Source organism: Trichogramma pretiosum, unplaced genomic scaffold, assembly GCF_000599845.2.
Source record: "Trichogramma pretiosum strain Unisexual culture from Peru unplaced genomic scaffold, Tpre_2.0 scaffold133, whole genome shotgun sequence".
In the NCBI taxonomy this organism is placed as follows: Eukaryota; Metazoa; Arthropoda; class Insecta; order Hymenoptera; family Trichogrammatidae; genus Trichogramma; species Trichogramma pretiosum.
In genome coordinates this window covers 38,534-55,155 of record NW_019640809.1, presented here as the reverse complement: position 1 = coordinate 55,155, position 16,622 = coordinate 38,534, and the positions used below count along the sequence as shown (strand labels likewise).

The following is a 16,622-nucleotide window of genomic DNA, read 5'->3' as shown; positions in this document are numbered from 1 at the left end:
TATATTTAAATTTTACTATACCCAACGCTGGGTTATTGGTATATAACAAAAGCATTGCTGCCGAGCTAAATTTGTCAGCTTGGGAGGTAGTATTCGGCTTTCTTAAAGGATGTGACTCGGAGTATAAAGAACCGTAATTCCATGATCAACTCATCGAATCCATCTCTTACAGTAACGAATTATCCTTCCTTCCTTTTTTACGTGAAATTATTCCAATGAATTCGTTTTCATATTTTTTTAATTTCTTCGAAAATAAAATATTATTTATAGGGAAATGATGTTTATTCATGAATTACATCGCTAACGTAATTTGTCCAATGTTATGAAACTAATGTTGCTTGGTTTACATTACTTTTAATTTCCATATCAAAAGTAGTAAATACTATTTATTTCAGTTTCAGTTCTATTTCGACTCGTAACGTAAGTATTGACAGAGTAAGTCGCAAGTCAGATTTCTAACGAGTAAGATGGAATGGAGCAATGTATTAAATCCTACCGTTAGGTAATTTTTATTTTATAAAAATTATGTTACGAAACTCTTATACTAAAATAATTAATCTAACTAAATCTATTTCAGAGTGAAAGATGAGCCTCTTGATGAACCTTTCAACGATGATAATGATTACAAAATAATTGACACTACACCCGTTACTCGAAATGTCAAATACGAAAGGTTTTGGCAAGAAAATTCAGTATGTGTTGATAATTATATGCAACAATCACGATAAAACTTTTCATGAAACTTTTCTCATGATTTAAATTTTTTCAGGGCCAAATGCTTCAAGAAATTGACAAAAATCATGAAAATGAATATGACGACATCCAAATCGAAATGGAATGTACCGACATGAAGCCCAACTTATTGGCGGTTATGAAAATTGAAGATTATTCTTCAAATCAATGGCCGAATAGTGACGAGTATGAAACTGGAAGCAAAATAAAACTAGAAACTGTCGGGACAGTGAAGAAAGAAATTTTAAGCGACGAAGAAACTGATTTGAATTCCAGACGTGAACTCAGCGAACAATCTGAAACAAGAAGTGTTTCAAAAGAGTCGAACTATAAGAGGAGTCTCAAAGCACACGTGGGTATAGTGCAAAGTGGTATCAATCATACATGCGATACATGCCAAAAGACATTCTCAAAAAAAAGTGATCTCAAAAGGCACATCGCTTCGTTGCATAATCAAGTCCGACATGCATGCAATAAATGCCCAAAGACATTCTCAGACAAAAGTAGTCTCAAAATCCACATCGATGCGGTGCATAATGGTTTCAGACATGCGTGCGGTATTTGCCAAAAGACATTCCCACACAAGGGTTATCTAAAAAAACACATTGATTTCGTGCACAATCAAGTCCGACATGCATGTAATAAATGCCAAAAGACATTCTCAGATAAGGGTTATTTAAAAAAACACATCGATTCGTTGCACAAGCGAATCGGACATACATGTGACATTTGTGGAAAGACATTCACACAAAAAATTAATCTCAATACTCACATCGAATCGATACATCATAAAATCACGCATCCATGTGATAAATGTCAAAAGATATTTTCACAAAAGGGTTCTCTCAAAAAGCACATCGATTCGGAGCATAATAATGTCAGACATACATGCGATATTTGCAAAAAGAAATTCACATCAAAGTATTATCTCCAAAACCATATTGATGCTGTGCACAATGGAATTGGCTTCGGATGTGAAGTTTGCGGATTTAGATTCATACTAAAAAGTAATCTCAAAAGGCATATGGATGCGGAGCACAATGGAATTACCCATCCATGTGATATGTGCACAAAGAAATTTACTGCGAAAAGTAGTCTGAAAGCCCATATCGATGCTGAGCACAATGGAATCACCCATCTATGTGATTTCTGTGAAAAAAAATTTAAATACCAAACTCAACTCCATAAGCACGTCAAATCGTCGCATAGTGCTATCATACATTCATGCGAGACATGCGGCAAGACATTTGGACAGAAAAGAAATCTCAGAGCTCACATCGTTATGGCGCATCGCTCGCTCAATATGACCTAATAAATGTATCAAAAATACTATAAAAACAATACATTTTAATATGAAAAGAGCCAGATCATGTTTCTTAAACAATAAATCGATTTATCCCTTAGCTTTATAATTTTACTTTGAATCTTTATTCTTATTAAATTCTCTATTATTCTGATAATCAGTACCTATGGTTCACAATATGACACTGACGACTTTACAAAAGACAGTCCACGAAGGTCGCAGAGATTACCCATGTGACAATTGCGAGAAAAAATTCGGTCAAAAATCGACTTTGCTTCTTCACCAAAATGTAATTCACGAAGGTCGCAAGGATTACCCGTGTGATATATGCGAGAAAAAATTTGGAAAGAAGTCTAATTTGCTCGTTCACCAAAGGATAGTACACAAAGGTTGTAAAAATTTTGCATGTAATGAGTGTGAAAAGAAATTTGGAGCTTCAAGCAATTTGTACAAACACCAAAAATTAGTCCATAAAATTCGCTGATTATTTTATTATCGGAAGTAAATGTTTAAAAGTAGTTTAAAAATTTAACTGAGAAAAAAATGAAATATTTAGTAACCGCAAATGCAAACGGTTATACTGTAACAAATCCCTCCAATCGCTGCACGAATAATAAAAGCTTCTCAAGAACTTTTGCGTCAACTAAAACTACAAACAAAAAAGAAAAGATGTATATATTATGACGGAGTGCGAGGATTATAAAGTAATAGATGAAGAAAGGAACGCATAAGTATCGTGAAAATGGTAGAGAATTATATACTATATTTAACGCTAGTGAACAATCAATCTATTGTATTCGCTGATTTTTGTATAATTTTAATTTTAATACGAAGAGAAAACGCAATTGAAATCGCAATGAAATACGTAGACACGGCAGATGAATCAAACACGAGCTTTTTTTCTATGATAATTAAAACGAGGATATTCAATTTAATAATATTGACTAAGATTAGGAGTGAAGGAGAGAAAATGAAAATTTATTCGGCAAATTGAAACGACCTCACCTTTGTGTAAATTTTTTAATATCAATTCTAGATGTTAATTGAATGCCAAAAACACGAAAGACTTTCGCGTAATTATATAGTCAATCGTTTCTTTTGGAATCCTTCGAAATTTTGTATCTTTAAATTTTATTGTAATTAAACGTATTGTGATATGTAAATATTCATATTGATTTCGACAAAATGCATAAGTGAATTAAAAAAAAAAAGCAAAGTGATCTCTACTCGTTGTACAGGACTTTTCTCTGGATAGGCGGGCATCGTGTCATCCGGATGGAAGCGATCAAAACCTATAAACATTTCTACTTGAATAAAAAAACATTTCAGCTTCATTTTTTTATAATAAAAATTATTCTTCTGAAGCTCACTCGAAATCGATCTGTCAAATTCGGCTCTTTATTCTCGAGGATTCAATCCATCGGTGACAATAACAGTGCTGAAAGAAAAAAAAGTCTCGAAATTCTCTTGATTCCATTATGATTAATATACCTTTCAAGTCACCGAAAATCATAAAATGATTTTAATTCCTGGTGCCCGAGACGTTGTAAAAAACAAGTAGAAAACATTACCAGCTCGCTGTTGTCGAATAAAATAGAATTGACTCCGTATTATATGATATAATTGTAAGTTGACTGTTTTATTAAGAGGGAACACCAAAAGAAAAATAATAAAAAAATCCGAACGACGATCGAGGGGAAGAAAAAAAAGTTAAACTATTAAACGCCGTATACGATACGTATACATTTTGGATTACTAAAAGAAAATACGATCAAAAAAATATCAATGCAAAAATGTAATGGATAATAATAAAAAAAATTGTCATTATTATCAAAAATGTGTGGATTTTTTTTCGTCCGTATCTCAATCTTTTAATTTTTGCTCATTGAATAATGAATCTTCAACATAAATAAATTATGATACGATTTTGCAATGGAATATAGTTTAATGAACTTTTGATTTTTTGATGAATCTTTTATTTCTTTGAGATAAAATATCACTTTTTGAAAAATGATTGTTATTCACGAGCAAGATTGATAGCGTAATGTTGCTTCCCTTACTTTCATACCAGTTTCTACATCATGATTTATCAATATTATTGAACTGAGTTTGAGCTATTTCGACTCGTAACGTTAGTATTGACAGAGTAAGTCGCAAATAACATTTCTAACGAGTAAGATGGAATCGAGCAACGTATTCAATACTGCTGTTAGGTAATGTTTATTTTATGAGTTTGAATTTATAAAAATGTTGAAACATAATCATGTAATTTTATCAAATGTATTTCAGAGTGAAAAATGAGCCACTTGATGATAATGATTACAAAATAATTGACACGATACCCGTCACTCAAAATACTAACTGCGAGATGTTTCGGCAAGAAAATTCAGTAAGCGTTAATAATTACGTTTGACTATCATTAATGAACCTTTCCTATAATAATTTTAATTTTTCAGTCCCAAGAGCTTTTTCAAGAATATGACGAAAATCACGAAAATGAGCTTGATGACCTGGAAATCGAAATGGAATGTATAGACATGAAGCCTAATTTATTATTAGTTGCGAAAATTGAAGATCATTCTCCAAATCAATGGCAGGATAGCGATGATTATAAAAGCGGAAGCAAAATAAAACTCGAAACTGTCGGGACAGTGAAGAAGAAAATTTTTAGCGAAGAAGAAACTGATTTGAATTTCGGACGTGGACTCAGCGAGCAAAATAAAACAGGAACTACCTCAAAAGAGCTGAGCAATGAAAATAGGCTCAAAACTCACAATGATACTACGCATAATAAAATCACACATGATTGTGATATTTGCGGAAAATCATTCAAATATAAGAGTTATTTCCAAAGACACATGGATTCGGTGCATCGTAAAATAAGGCATGAATGCGATATATGCCACAAGACATTCACACAGAAAACGAATCTCAAATCCACATAGATTCGGTACATCGTAAAATAAGGTATCGATGTGATGAATGTGGAAAATCATTCAGATACAAGAGAAATCTCCAAAGACACATTGATTCGTTACATCGTAAAATCACGCATCCATGCGATATATGCCAAAAGACATTATCAGAGAAGCGTAATCTCAAAAAGCATATGGACTCGATGCACAATGGAATCACCTACGCATGTGATATGTGCACAAAGAAATTTACTGCGAAAAGTAGTCTGAAAGCCCATATCGATGTGAATCACCCATCCATGTGATTTCTGTGAAAAAAAATTTAAACATCAAACGAGTCTCACTAGACATAACAGATTATTTCATAATGGTACCACTCATTCATGCGAGACATGCGGCAAGACATTTGGACAGAAAAGAAATCTCAGAGCTCACATCAAAGCGGCGCATCGCTCGCTCAATATGACCTAATAATTGTTTAAAATTTATGTTGAATTGAGTTACAAAGCAAAATGTAAGATCAAGTGTATCTCTTCAGACGACTGAATTAATAATTTTTATTAATTCTATGAAGAATTTATGTTACTTCACTGTTACATACGGAAAGATTTAAATAACGTCCACGTAACACTTCCAATGCAGGGAAAGTTGCCGAAATCGAGAGGACTGCGCTTTTCTTATAATATCGCTCGTTTCATTATTTATGGGAAGTTGCGGCCACTACAAATTTTATGGATGTTCTTTCGTACTCGATGTTACTTGCTATCTCTCCACTATTGTGAGAATTATATTTTGCTCAAATTTATTAAACATCGTCGCGATCAGACTCGACTCTCTCGCTATGGTACGATGTCTCGGTGCAAAGCCGGTGGCCTAAACAAAGGCTTATAATCTTCTTCGAGCTTTTTCAACGTCAAGTTAGGTCGTCCCCGTGGTTTTTCAGAAAGAAACTCCCAAGTTTCGTTATTATCACCATCTGTCGTACACGAATTACCATTATTGCAGCCTCTCTTTGCGACTCGGAGGAAGAGAGTCTAATTCAGGCTCTCTGGAAATATCTAGAGGATATAAGCGACAAAGTAACGTCCTGTGGCAGATCTTGTGAGATTCGATCTCTCGGCTGCTCCGAACTTGAAACGTATTGTTGCCGAGCTAAATTTGTCAGCTTGGGAGGTAGTATTCGGCTTTCTTAAAGGATGTGACTCGGAGTATAAAGAACCGTAATTCCATGATCAACTCATCGAATCCATCTCTTACAGTAACGAATTATCCTTCCTTCCTTTTTTACGTGAAATTATTCCAATGAATTCGTTTTCATATTTTTTTAATTTCTTCGAAAATAAAATATTATTTATAGGGAAATGATGTTTATTCATGAATTACATCGCTAACGTAATTTGTCCAATGTTATGAAACTAATGTTGCTTGGTTTACATTACTTTTAATTTCCATATCAAAAGTAGTAAATACTATTTATTTCAGTTTCAGTTCTATTTCGACTCGTAACGTAAGTATTGACAGAGTAAGTCGCAAGTCAGATTTCTAACGAGTAAGATGGAATGGAGCAATGTATTAAATCCTACCGTTAGGTAATTTTTATTTTATAAAAATTATGTTACGAAACTCTTATACTAAAATAATTAATCTAACTAAATCTATTTCAGAGTGAAAGATGAGCCTCTTGATGAACCTTTCAACGATGATAATGATTACAAAATAATTGACACTACACCCGTTACTCGAAATGTCAAATACGAAAGGTTTTGGCAAGAAAATTCAGTATGTGTTGATAATTATATGCAACAATCACGATAAAACTTTTCATGAAACTTTTCTCATGATTTAAATTTTTTCAGGGCCAAATGCTTCAAGAAATTGACAAAAATCATGAAAATGAATATGACGACATCCAAATCGAAATGGAATGTACCGACATGAAGCCCAACTTATTGGCGGTTATGAAAATTGAAGATTATTCTTCAAATCAATGGCCGAATAGTGACGAGTATGAAACTGGAAGCAAAATAAAACTAGAAACTGTCGGGACAGTGAAGAAAGAAATTTTAAGCGACGAAGAAACTGATTTGAATTCCAGACGTGAACTCAGCGAACAAACTGAAACAAGAAGTGTTTCAAAAAAGTCGATCTGTAAGAAGAGTCTTAAAGCACACGTGGGTATAGTGCAAAGTGGTATCAATTATGCATGCGATATATGCCAAAAGACATTCTCAGACAAGAGTAATCTGAAAAAACATATCGATTCGGTGCATAATAAAGTCCGGCATGCATGCGATAAATGCCCAAAGACATTCTCAGACAAGGGTTATCTCAAAAAGCACATAGGGTCGGTGCATAATGGTGTCGGACATGCATGCGATAGATGCCCAAAGAAATTCTCAGACAAGAGTGGTCTGAAAAGGCACATCGATTCGGTGCACACGAGAGTCGGACATGGATGTGATATTTGCCAAAAGACATTCTCAGACAAGAGTAATCTCAAAATACACATCGATTCCGTGCATAATGGTGTCAGACATGCGTGTGGTATTTGCCAAAAGACATTTCCACACAAGGGTTATCTCAAAATCCATATCGAATCGAAACATCATAAAATTACGCATCCTTGTAATAAATGCCAAAAGACATTCACAGATAAGGGTTATGTAAAAAAACACATCGATTCGATGCATAATGGTGTTGGACATGCATGCGATATTTGCGGAAACACATTCACACGAAGACATCATCTCAAAACCCACATAGAATCGGTGCATAATAGTGTCAGACATGCATGCGATATTTGCGAAAAGACATTCACAACAAAGTATTATCTCCAAAACCATATCGATGCTGTGCACAATGGAGTTGACTTCGCATGTGAAGTGTGCGGAAATAGATTCACACTAAAATATTATCTCAAAAGGCATATGGATGCGGAGCACAATGGAATTACCCATCCATGTGATATGTGCACAAAGAAATTTATTGCGAAAAGTAGTCTGAAAGCCCATATCGATGCTGAGCACAATGGAATCACCCACGCATGTGATTTCTGCGAAAAAAAATTTAAATATCAGAATTATCTCAATAAGCATGTGAAATCTTCGCATAATGTTATAACCCATTCATGCGAGACATGCGGCAAGACATTTGGACAGAAAAGAAATCTCAGAGCTCACATCGATGCGGCGCATCGCTCACGCAATGTGACTTAATAAATTTATCGAAAATACTATAAAAACAATACATTTTAATATAAAAAGAGCCAGAACATGTTTCTTAAACAATAAATCGATTTATCCCTTAGCTTTATAATTTTACTTTGAATCTTAATTCTTATTAAATTCTTTATTATTCTGATAATCTGTACCGATGGTTCACAATATGACACTGACGAATTTACTGTATATCATATATCAAACCGGTTCTATATAAATTTTTTTTTGATAAAAAAAAGTGTCCTTTTTTTCATTTCATATCACACCCATTTCAGTATTTTATACTGATAATTCAAATTCATTTCAAAACAATGTTCAAGAAATTTTTTTATAAAGTTATCCTTTCAGTCGAGTTGAACAAATTTTCTCAATTTTACTAAAAAATATAGAACTAAAAAATTAGACAACATCATTTATGGAAGGATGCCTTTTGTAAAAACTGCGTCAACAAAAGTACACTTAATAGTGATGTAAACTGCAACGATGTTTATGCCGATTGCAAAGGGCGTCCCCACGCACTAAGGCGAACTAACATAAGAGTGAAAGATGAACCGTATATAAGCGAAAATTTTCATAATGTAGATTTGAATCAATTAAAAGAGATGGTAGAAACCTCATTACTGACGAGCATCGACATTTCACCATTGTGAAGTTCTCTTACCTCTTGAAGACTGGATTATAGAATAATAAATAAAGAGAATTTATTGATGTTATTATTTTTTAATTATATTTTCTGCAATAAGAAAGGGTTTATACATTGATCAACAAAAATAACAAAAGAACATTTTTCATTTTCTTAATTTATGTAATAATTTATCCATTGTATTTGTATTATATCAGTATGAAAAATCGTATAGTTAAATTTGCTCTAACATAGGTATTTTCACGATATTTTTGAGAATTGGCCACGATTGATAAAAACATAGAAACGTTTTCTCTTCAATTATTCTTCGACTCCTCGATTCTTTACAAAATAATATATTCTTCAAAATTTTTTAAACAAGTAATGTTTACGTAAAAACGGTAAATCAAAAAATTCATTTTTCTCTCTCTTTTCTCACTTTGCCGCTACGTTTAGGCTGTCGTGAGAAAAAATAGTATTTTGAACCGGTGCAAATATAGTTTTATAACGAAATCATAACTGCACCATGAAATATATACTATCGTTTGCAACATTTTAGAAATATTTCATTAAGATCCGGATTCAGTATCAGTCCCAGACTAAACCATCGATCAATCCTTGCACAGTTTCTGAATCAAGCTCAAGAGTTTTTCGTCGACTTCGATGCCGTCCATTTAATAATTGTCAGCCCGTGCGTAGTATTGGTCGAGCTGCTCGTTGCACCATTCCGGCAGTTTCGCGTCGACGTACTGGCCCATACCCACGAGCAGCAAATCGATCATTTCGCTCGAGTATCTCGACAGCTCGCGAAACCGATTCCTGGGATGATTCAGCTGTATCTGCCACGTGGCGTAGGGACTGAGTACGGGCTTATTGACGGCTATTTTATCGTAAATCATGTTGGTGGTAGCTGGCGCGTGACTCTCGCGATGTTCGGCCATCGAGTATTTGATGGTCTCGCTGACGCTTGGAATCGTGTACACCCGGTCGTCGCATCTGTACAACGAGCGACCCAAATGGATCAGGGTGAGGCCATAGTCTCGCAACGATTCGCGCAATTTAAGTTGGACTGTTTTATTTGGCGATGTGAAGTCGATACCGATTTTATTGAATTTCACGGCGTTGCCTTCGAATCCGTGCTCTATGTCAGCTTTTAGCGTCACTTTCTGCCCGTGCAACAATTTTTTGATATTATTTTTGTGCTCATTGTGTTTCCACGTATAGAATGGCTTCGACCATCCTTCTTCGCCATGGAAAGCGACATTTGGAAGCACGAATTGATCGCGGTCGTAGACTATGGCTTTGTATTGCAACATTTTATTTCTTAATTTGTCAAGAAAGCTCGAAAAGTAAGTCATTATATCATCGTTGTGTTTCGAAGTCTTCAGAATATTTGGTAAATTATAATAACCGAAAAAGGCGTGAGCAAACGGAAAGACGTTGCGCTTAACGGCACTGGTGGCTACTTTGTAATGCTGCATCACAACGTTGTTTTGGATCACGAGCATCAAATCATTGACCGCCACGTCGATCTCGTTATTGCCCGTAACGACTGGCTTGGCAGGATGGGCGTTGATGTTGGCGATGAATCTGCCGAGCCCGATCTTGTATTGGTACTCGTCCATGATTTTGAACAATTCCACCATGACGTCTATGCCTTCCGAAACTTTGCTGAAGATTTGCATGATTTTTGGCTGCACTTCGAAACCATCGAAATGGCGATTCCGACCGCTGTGATTTTCTGCTGTTTTTCTGTAATCCCCCTATTAGTGTCAATGGAAGTGTCAGCAATGCTCAATATATTCTGAATAGTGTTAACTACATTTTTTTTTGAATGGTGATGGTTTTTACGGCAATGGAAAGCACGAGGTGCATCAGTTGAAGAGGCCGCGCAGTACCGATCGCATTTTGGACGATGTGAGTTTTGTAACTCGTAATAGTATTGAATATTTTAGGGGCGATGAAGATTGAAAGTAAATTTTTTTATCATTTATTGTATGTATTGTATAGGGATCTATTGACTCGGTATTGCAAAGATGATTTTTGAAGTTTATTTATAGTTTTAGAAAATTGATAAAATTTCTCGATAAGAATTTTAAACTGATTGAAATTTGGGAGGAGAATGTACAAACAGATAAACCGGTAATTTAATTGTAAACAATATATGATCATAAACGATTTTGACTTTTTGACAAACTGATCGTGTTTATGGTAACGACAAATTAGTTCGAATATTGTCTTCGAATGTCGATGAAACAAGCTACAAAACCAGAGATAGATTTTACTTATTCACATTTCTTCGTACTAAATAGAAAATCCATCGTTTTATTTAAGCACCAAAATGGATAAAAGTGAGAATAAAATCGAAGAAGTTACCATTCAAGGTAATACTAGTGACCATGTCATTGTTGTTTCTGAAGACAAAAAGTATATTTGTGATATTTGTCACGAGGCATTTACACTGGAATCAAGCATGATTACACACAGAGATACAATTCACAATAAACGAAAAGATTACGAATGTGAAAAGTGCGAAAAAAAATTCGAGTTTCGAAGTCAATTGAGTAGACACCAAATATCAGCCCACAAAATCCGCAACGATTTTGCATGTGACAGGTGTGAGAAGAAATTTGTGAAAAAATCAAGTTTGTTTACGCATCAAAAGTTGCTACACAAAGATCGAAAAGATTTCACATGTGACAAGTGCGAGAGAAAATTTGAAAATAAATCAACGTTACTCAAGCACAAAAAAATATTCCACGAAGTATTAAAAAATTACTTGTGTGAAATTTGCGCGAAGAAATTCGACACAAAACAAAATTTGCTCATGCACATAAAAGGAGTCCACAGTGGTCGCAAAGATTACGCTTGTGATGAGTGTGAGAAAACATTTGGAGACAAACGGAATTTGCTCTTACACCAAAAAACTGTCCACGAAGGTTGCACGGACTATGTATGTGACATTTGTGAAAAGAAATTCGGACGGAAATTGGCATTATTTAAGCACCAAAAGAAAATACACGAGGGTCTAAAAAATCATGTATGCAATAAATGCGAGGAAAAATTTAGAAAAAAATCTCAATTGCTCTTCCATCTAAAGGCAGTACACAATGACTTCAAAAATTACTCATGCGACAATTGCGGGAAGAAATTTGGACATAAACGGACTTTACTTGCGCATCAAAAAATATTCCACGAAGGTCAGAGAGATTACGCATGTGACCAATGCGAAAAAAAATTTGCATATAAAAATAGTTTGTTCTTCCATAAAAATAAAATCCACGAAGGTCGCAAAGATTTTGCATGCGAAAAATGCGATAAGAAATATGGACAAAAATCAGATTTGATCCAGCATCAAAAGATAATCCACGACGGTCGAAGAGATTACGCATGTGATAAATGCGAAAAGAAATTTGGGGTGCGAAGCAATTTGATAGTACACCAAAGAGCAATACATGAAGATTGCAGAGATTATATATGCGACAATTGTGGGAAGAAATTCAAGCGAAAATCTGGTTTGCTTTTGCACCAAAAGACGGTACACGAAGGTTACAAAGATTACGTATGCGATAAATGTGAAAAGAAATTCGGGGATAAAAGTCATTTGACAAGGCACCAAAAAGTAGTCCATGAAGGTCGGAAAGACTTTTCCTGTGACAGGTGTGAAAAGAAATTTGGAATGAAGTCGAATTTGCTTATTCACCAGAAGGCAGTCCACGAAGGTCGGAAAGATTTTGCATGTGATAGGTGCGAGAAGAAATTTGGAGAACGAAGCAGTTTGAACCAACACCAAAAAACAATCCACGAAGGTCGGAAAGATTACACTTGCGATAAATGCGAGAAAAAATTTCAACGAAAATCGCATTTGCTCTCCCACCAAAAGGCAGTGCACGAAGGTCGCAAAGATTACCCATGCAATACATGCGAAAAGAAATTTAGTTTTAAATCGACTTTGCTTAATCACAAAAAAATTAGTCCACGAAGGTCGTAAGGATTTTCCCTGCGACAAGTGCGAGAAGAAATTTGGACGAAAATACAATTTGCTCTCGCACCAAAAACAAGTCCACGAAAATCACAAAGATTACACGTGTGAAAAGTGCGAGAAGAAATTTGGAAGTGAATCAGATTTGTACAGGCACCAATGGAAGGTACACGAAGGTCGCAGAGATTATGAATGCGACAATTCCGAGAAAAAATTTAAAGAAAAACTGAATCTGCTCTTACATTTTTTTTTTTTTTTATAGATAGAGAAATGTGTTACGCACCGTAAGGAGGTTGGAGTTGAAGTCAACCCCGAACCTCCCCGTGTGTGGGACTCGCCCTCAACCGATTTGCGTCGGTGAGGGAATACCCACTAAAACTCTATCTGCCCGAGCGATGGAAGTGCTCGGACGCGGCTTTATTTCGTGGTGCTGTCTTAGATGGTGGGAGACCACGTTCTCCAAAAGATGTGCGCGAGATGATGCCAAGGCTACCCTATGCCTTCTCTTCTACCTGCAGAGTTAATACCTGTATAACCACTGATGTGCGTGGTCATTTTATTCCACCGGAGCCAATTCATGTACGAACCACGGAGAGCTCTAAACGTGATGGAATCCAAACATTTGCTCAATCCGAGTTCGCACAGACTCGCGGCGGAAGCAGCGGACCAGATACCCCGCCAGGAGATCGTGATCGAAGAGAACGAGATGTTATCGTTCTCGACCCCATACTCACTGGCGACCTGATGACGAATGTCAGGGGTATCATATTTAGCGACTTTCCGACGGTGCGAGTCGTCAAGGGACGATGAAGCGCTGATGACTTGCGCATCGATCACCTTGACAACCTGATCCTTTACAGCGACGATATCTGGCTTCCGCAAGCCTTCTCTGGTATGAAAGTGCGGCTCCTGCCGGACACTCCATCCCAACTGCCGGAGGCTACTGACTGCGATACGGCAAATTGCATCGTGTCGCAGTATTCGGCCTCCATGAGTGCGGTGACAGCCCTGAATGACGTGAGCTGCGGTTTCATTAGTACCACAGCCCGCTCGACACTCGATAGGCGGGCCACCGACTACGCGTCTGCCGCGTGATGTTCGAACGCGAGTTGGGAGAGTATTGACCCGTACGTGATGGAATTGTACATAGTCTCGTCCGGAGAGGGCCGCGCTGTTACGGTCTACCCACGAGTGGCTCGCACGAACACGAGCACACTCGGAGAGTTCCTTGCCATCATTCGCTTGATGGAGTAGCGAAGCCCAGTACTTGCCACGAGCCTCCTGGCCGATAAGAGGCCGCCCATGAAAGGACAGCGCCGTTTCGGCCCATCGGATCGAAGCCTGCACCGAGCGATGACAAAAGACACCTCTAACGGCGGCACAGGAAGACTCAGCCATATCCGAAAGCCTTGAATGAACCAAGGCCGGAATAGCTGTTCGGAAAGATGGAATTCCGAGTCCCCCGTCTAAACACCGCGCGTGGAAGTATCCAATGGGAACATCTTTTGGTAGCCGTAACCACTTGCGAACCGCAGCGCGTACTTGTCGGTCAAGACTCTTAAGAGTTTGAAGATGGCATCTCGACAAGACTAACTGGTGGTAAAATCGCGGCACGAGGAAGCAACGTAAGATCTTTAAACGCTGCTGGGGCTTTAGAGGAGCCGAGGCGATGTTAGCCAACTCCCGAACTAAAGTACCCCCGGTCTTCCGGATACCAGGGGAGAAAAATGCACCCCAAGGTATCTAAAGTGCTCGGTAGGGCCAAGCTGACGAATAGGCCCTCCGCCAATCTGAAAGCTTTCAGCAGTCGACACTTTATATGTCTTCCGCTTAGTGGAAATCAAGATTGACATCGCGATGCACGACCAAAAGACAGTCCACGAAAGTCGCAGAGATTACGCATTTGACAATTGCGAGAAAAAATTCGGTCAAAAATCGACTTAGCTTCTTCACCAAACAGTAATTCACGAAGGTCTCAAGGATTACCCGTGTGACATATGCGAGAAAAAATTTGGAAAGAAGTCTAATTTGCTCGTTCACCAAAGGATAGTACACGAAGGTTGTAAAAATTTTGCATGTAATGAGTGTGAAAAGAAATTTGGAGCTCCAAGCAATTTGTACAAACACCAAAAATTAGTCCATAAAATTCGCTGATTATTTTATTATCGAAAGTTAATGTTTAAAAGTAGTTTAAAAATTTAACTGAGAAAAAAATGAAATACTTAGTAACCGCAAATGCAAATGGTTATACTGTAACAAATCCCTCCAATCGCTGCACGAATAATAAAAGCATCTCAAGAACTTTTGCGTCAACTAAAACTACAAACAAAAAAGAAAAGAAGTATATATTATGACGGAGTGCGAGGATTATAAAGTAATAGATAAAGAAAGGAACGCATAAGTATCGTTAAAGTCGTAGAGAATTATATACTATATTTAACGCTAGTGAACAATCAATCTATTGTATTCGCTGATTGTTGTATAGTTTTAATTTTAAGACGAAAAGAAAACGCAATTGAAATCGCAATGAAATATGTAGACACGGCAGATGAATCAAACACGAGCTTTTTTTCTATGATAATTAAAACGAGGATATTCAATTTAATAATATTGACTGAGATTAGGAGTGAAGGAGAGAAAATGAAAATTTATTCGGCAAATTGAGACGACCTCACCTTTGTGTAAATTTTTTAATATCAATTCTAGATGTTAATTGAATGCCAAAAACACGAAAGACTTTCGCGTAATTATATAGTCAATCGTTTCTTTTGGAATCTTTGGAAATTTTGTATCTTTAAATTTTATTGTAATTAAACGTATTGTGAGATGTAAATATTCATGTTGATTTCGACAAAATACATAAGTGAATTAAAAAAAAAAAGCAAAGTGATCTCTACTCGTTGTACAGGACTTTTCTCTGGATAGGCGGGCATCGTGTCATCCGGATGGAAGCGATCAAAACCTATAAACATTTCTACTTGAATAAAAAAACATTTCAGCTTCATTTTTTTATAATAAAAATTATTCTTCTGAAGCTCACTCGAAATCGATCTGTCAATTTCGGCTCTTTATTCTCGAGGATCCAATTCATCGGTGACAATAACAGTGCTGAAAGAAAAAAAAGTCTCGAAATTCTCTTGATTCCATTATGATTAATATACCTTTCAAATCACCAAAAATGCCAAAAATGGCTCGAGACGGCGTAGAAAACAAGTAGAAAACTTTACCAGCTCGCTGTTGTCGAATAAAATAGAATTGACTCCGTATTATATGATATAATTGTAAGTTGACTGTTTTATTAAGAGGGAACACCAAAAGAAAAATAATAAAAAAATCCGAACGACGATCGAGGGGAAGAAAAAAAAGTTAAACTATTAAACGCCGTATACGATACGTATACATTTTGGATTACTAAAAGAAAATAAGATTAAAAAAATATCAATGAAAAAATGTAATGGATAATAATAAAAAAAATTGTCATTATTATCAAAAATGTGTGGGTTTGTTTCTTGTCCATATCTCAATCGTTTAATTTTTGCTCATTGAATCATAAATATTACTATCATTAATATGATATGATTTGTTGAGACCTTATAATCAGAACGCCAGGAATCAGCAATGATGTAAAAAGCATGACTTAACCTTCTTTTTTGCAATGGAATATAGTTTTAATGAACTTTTGATTTTTTGATAGATCTTTTATTTCTTTTAGATAAAATATCACTTTTTGAAAAATGATTGTTATTCACGAGGAAGATCGATAGCGTAATCTTGTTCCCCTTACTTTCATACCAGTTTCTACATCATGATTTATAAATATTATTGAACTGAGTTTGAGCTATTTCGACTC

General features: G+C 36.1%; 3 protein-coding genes across 3 annotated transcripts; all 3 read left to right on the top strand.

The window, feature by feature from the left end:
- Positions 1–197: 197 nt before the first annotated feature.
- On the top strand, positions 198–2,233 carry LOC111694091 (zinc finger and BTB domain-containing protein 41-like). The gene is made up of 3 exons (XM_023460889.1): positions 198–502; positions 578–692; positions 770–2,233. The coding sequence occupies exons 1-3, from the start codon at positions 468–470 to the stop codon at positions 2,042–2,044; spliced, it is 1,425 nt and encodes a 474-aa protein (XP_023316657.1). The 5' UTR covers positions 198–467; the 3' UTR covers positions 2,045–2,233.
- A 1,928-nt stretch (positions 2,234–4,161) lies between these two features.
- On the top strand, positions 4,162–5,506 carry LOC106653737 (zinc finger protein 711-like). The gene is made up of 3 exons (XM_014373276.2): positions 4,162–4,248; positions 4,325–4,424; positions 4,492–5,506. The coding sequence occupies exons 1-3, from the start codon at positions 4,214–4,216 to the stop codon at positions 4,978–4,980; spliced, it is 624 nt and encodes a 207-aa protein (XP_014228762.1). The 5' UTR covers positions 4,162–4,213; the 3' UTR covers positions 4,981–5,506.
- A 736-nt stretch (positions 5,507–6,242) lies between these two features.
- Positions 6,243–8,398, top strand: LOC106653665 (zinc finger protein draculin-like). The gene is made up of 3 exons (XM_014373196.2): positions 6,243–6,539; positions 6,615–6,729; positions 6,807–8,398. The coding sequence occupies exons 1-3, from the start codon at positions 6,505–6,507 to the stop codon at positions 8,163–8,165; spliced, it is 1,509 nt and encodes a 502-aa protein (XP_014228682.2). The 5' UTR covers positions 6,243–6,504; the 3' UTR covers positions 8,166–8,398.
- Positions 8,399–16,622: the final 8,224 nt, after the last annotated feature.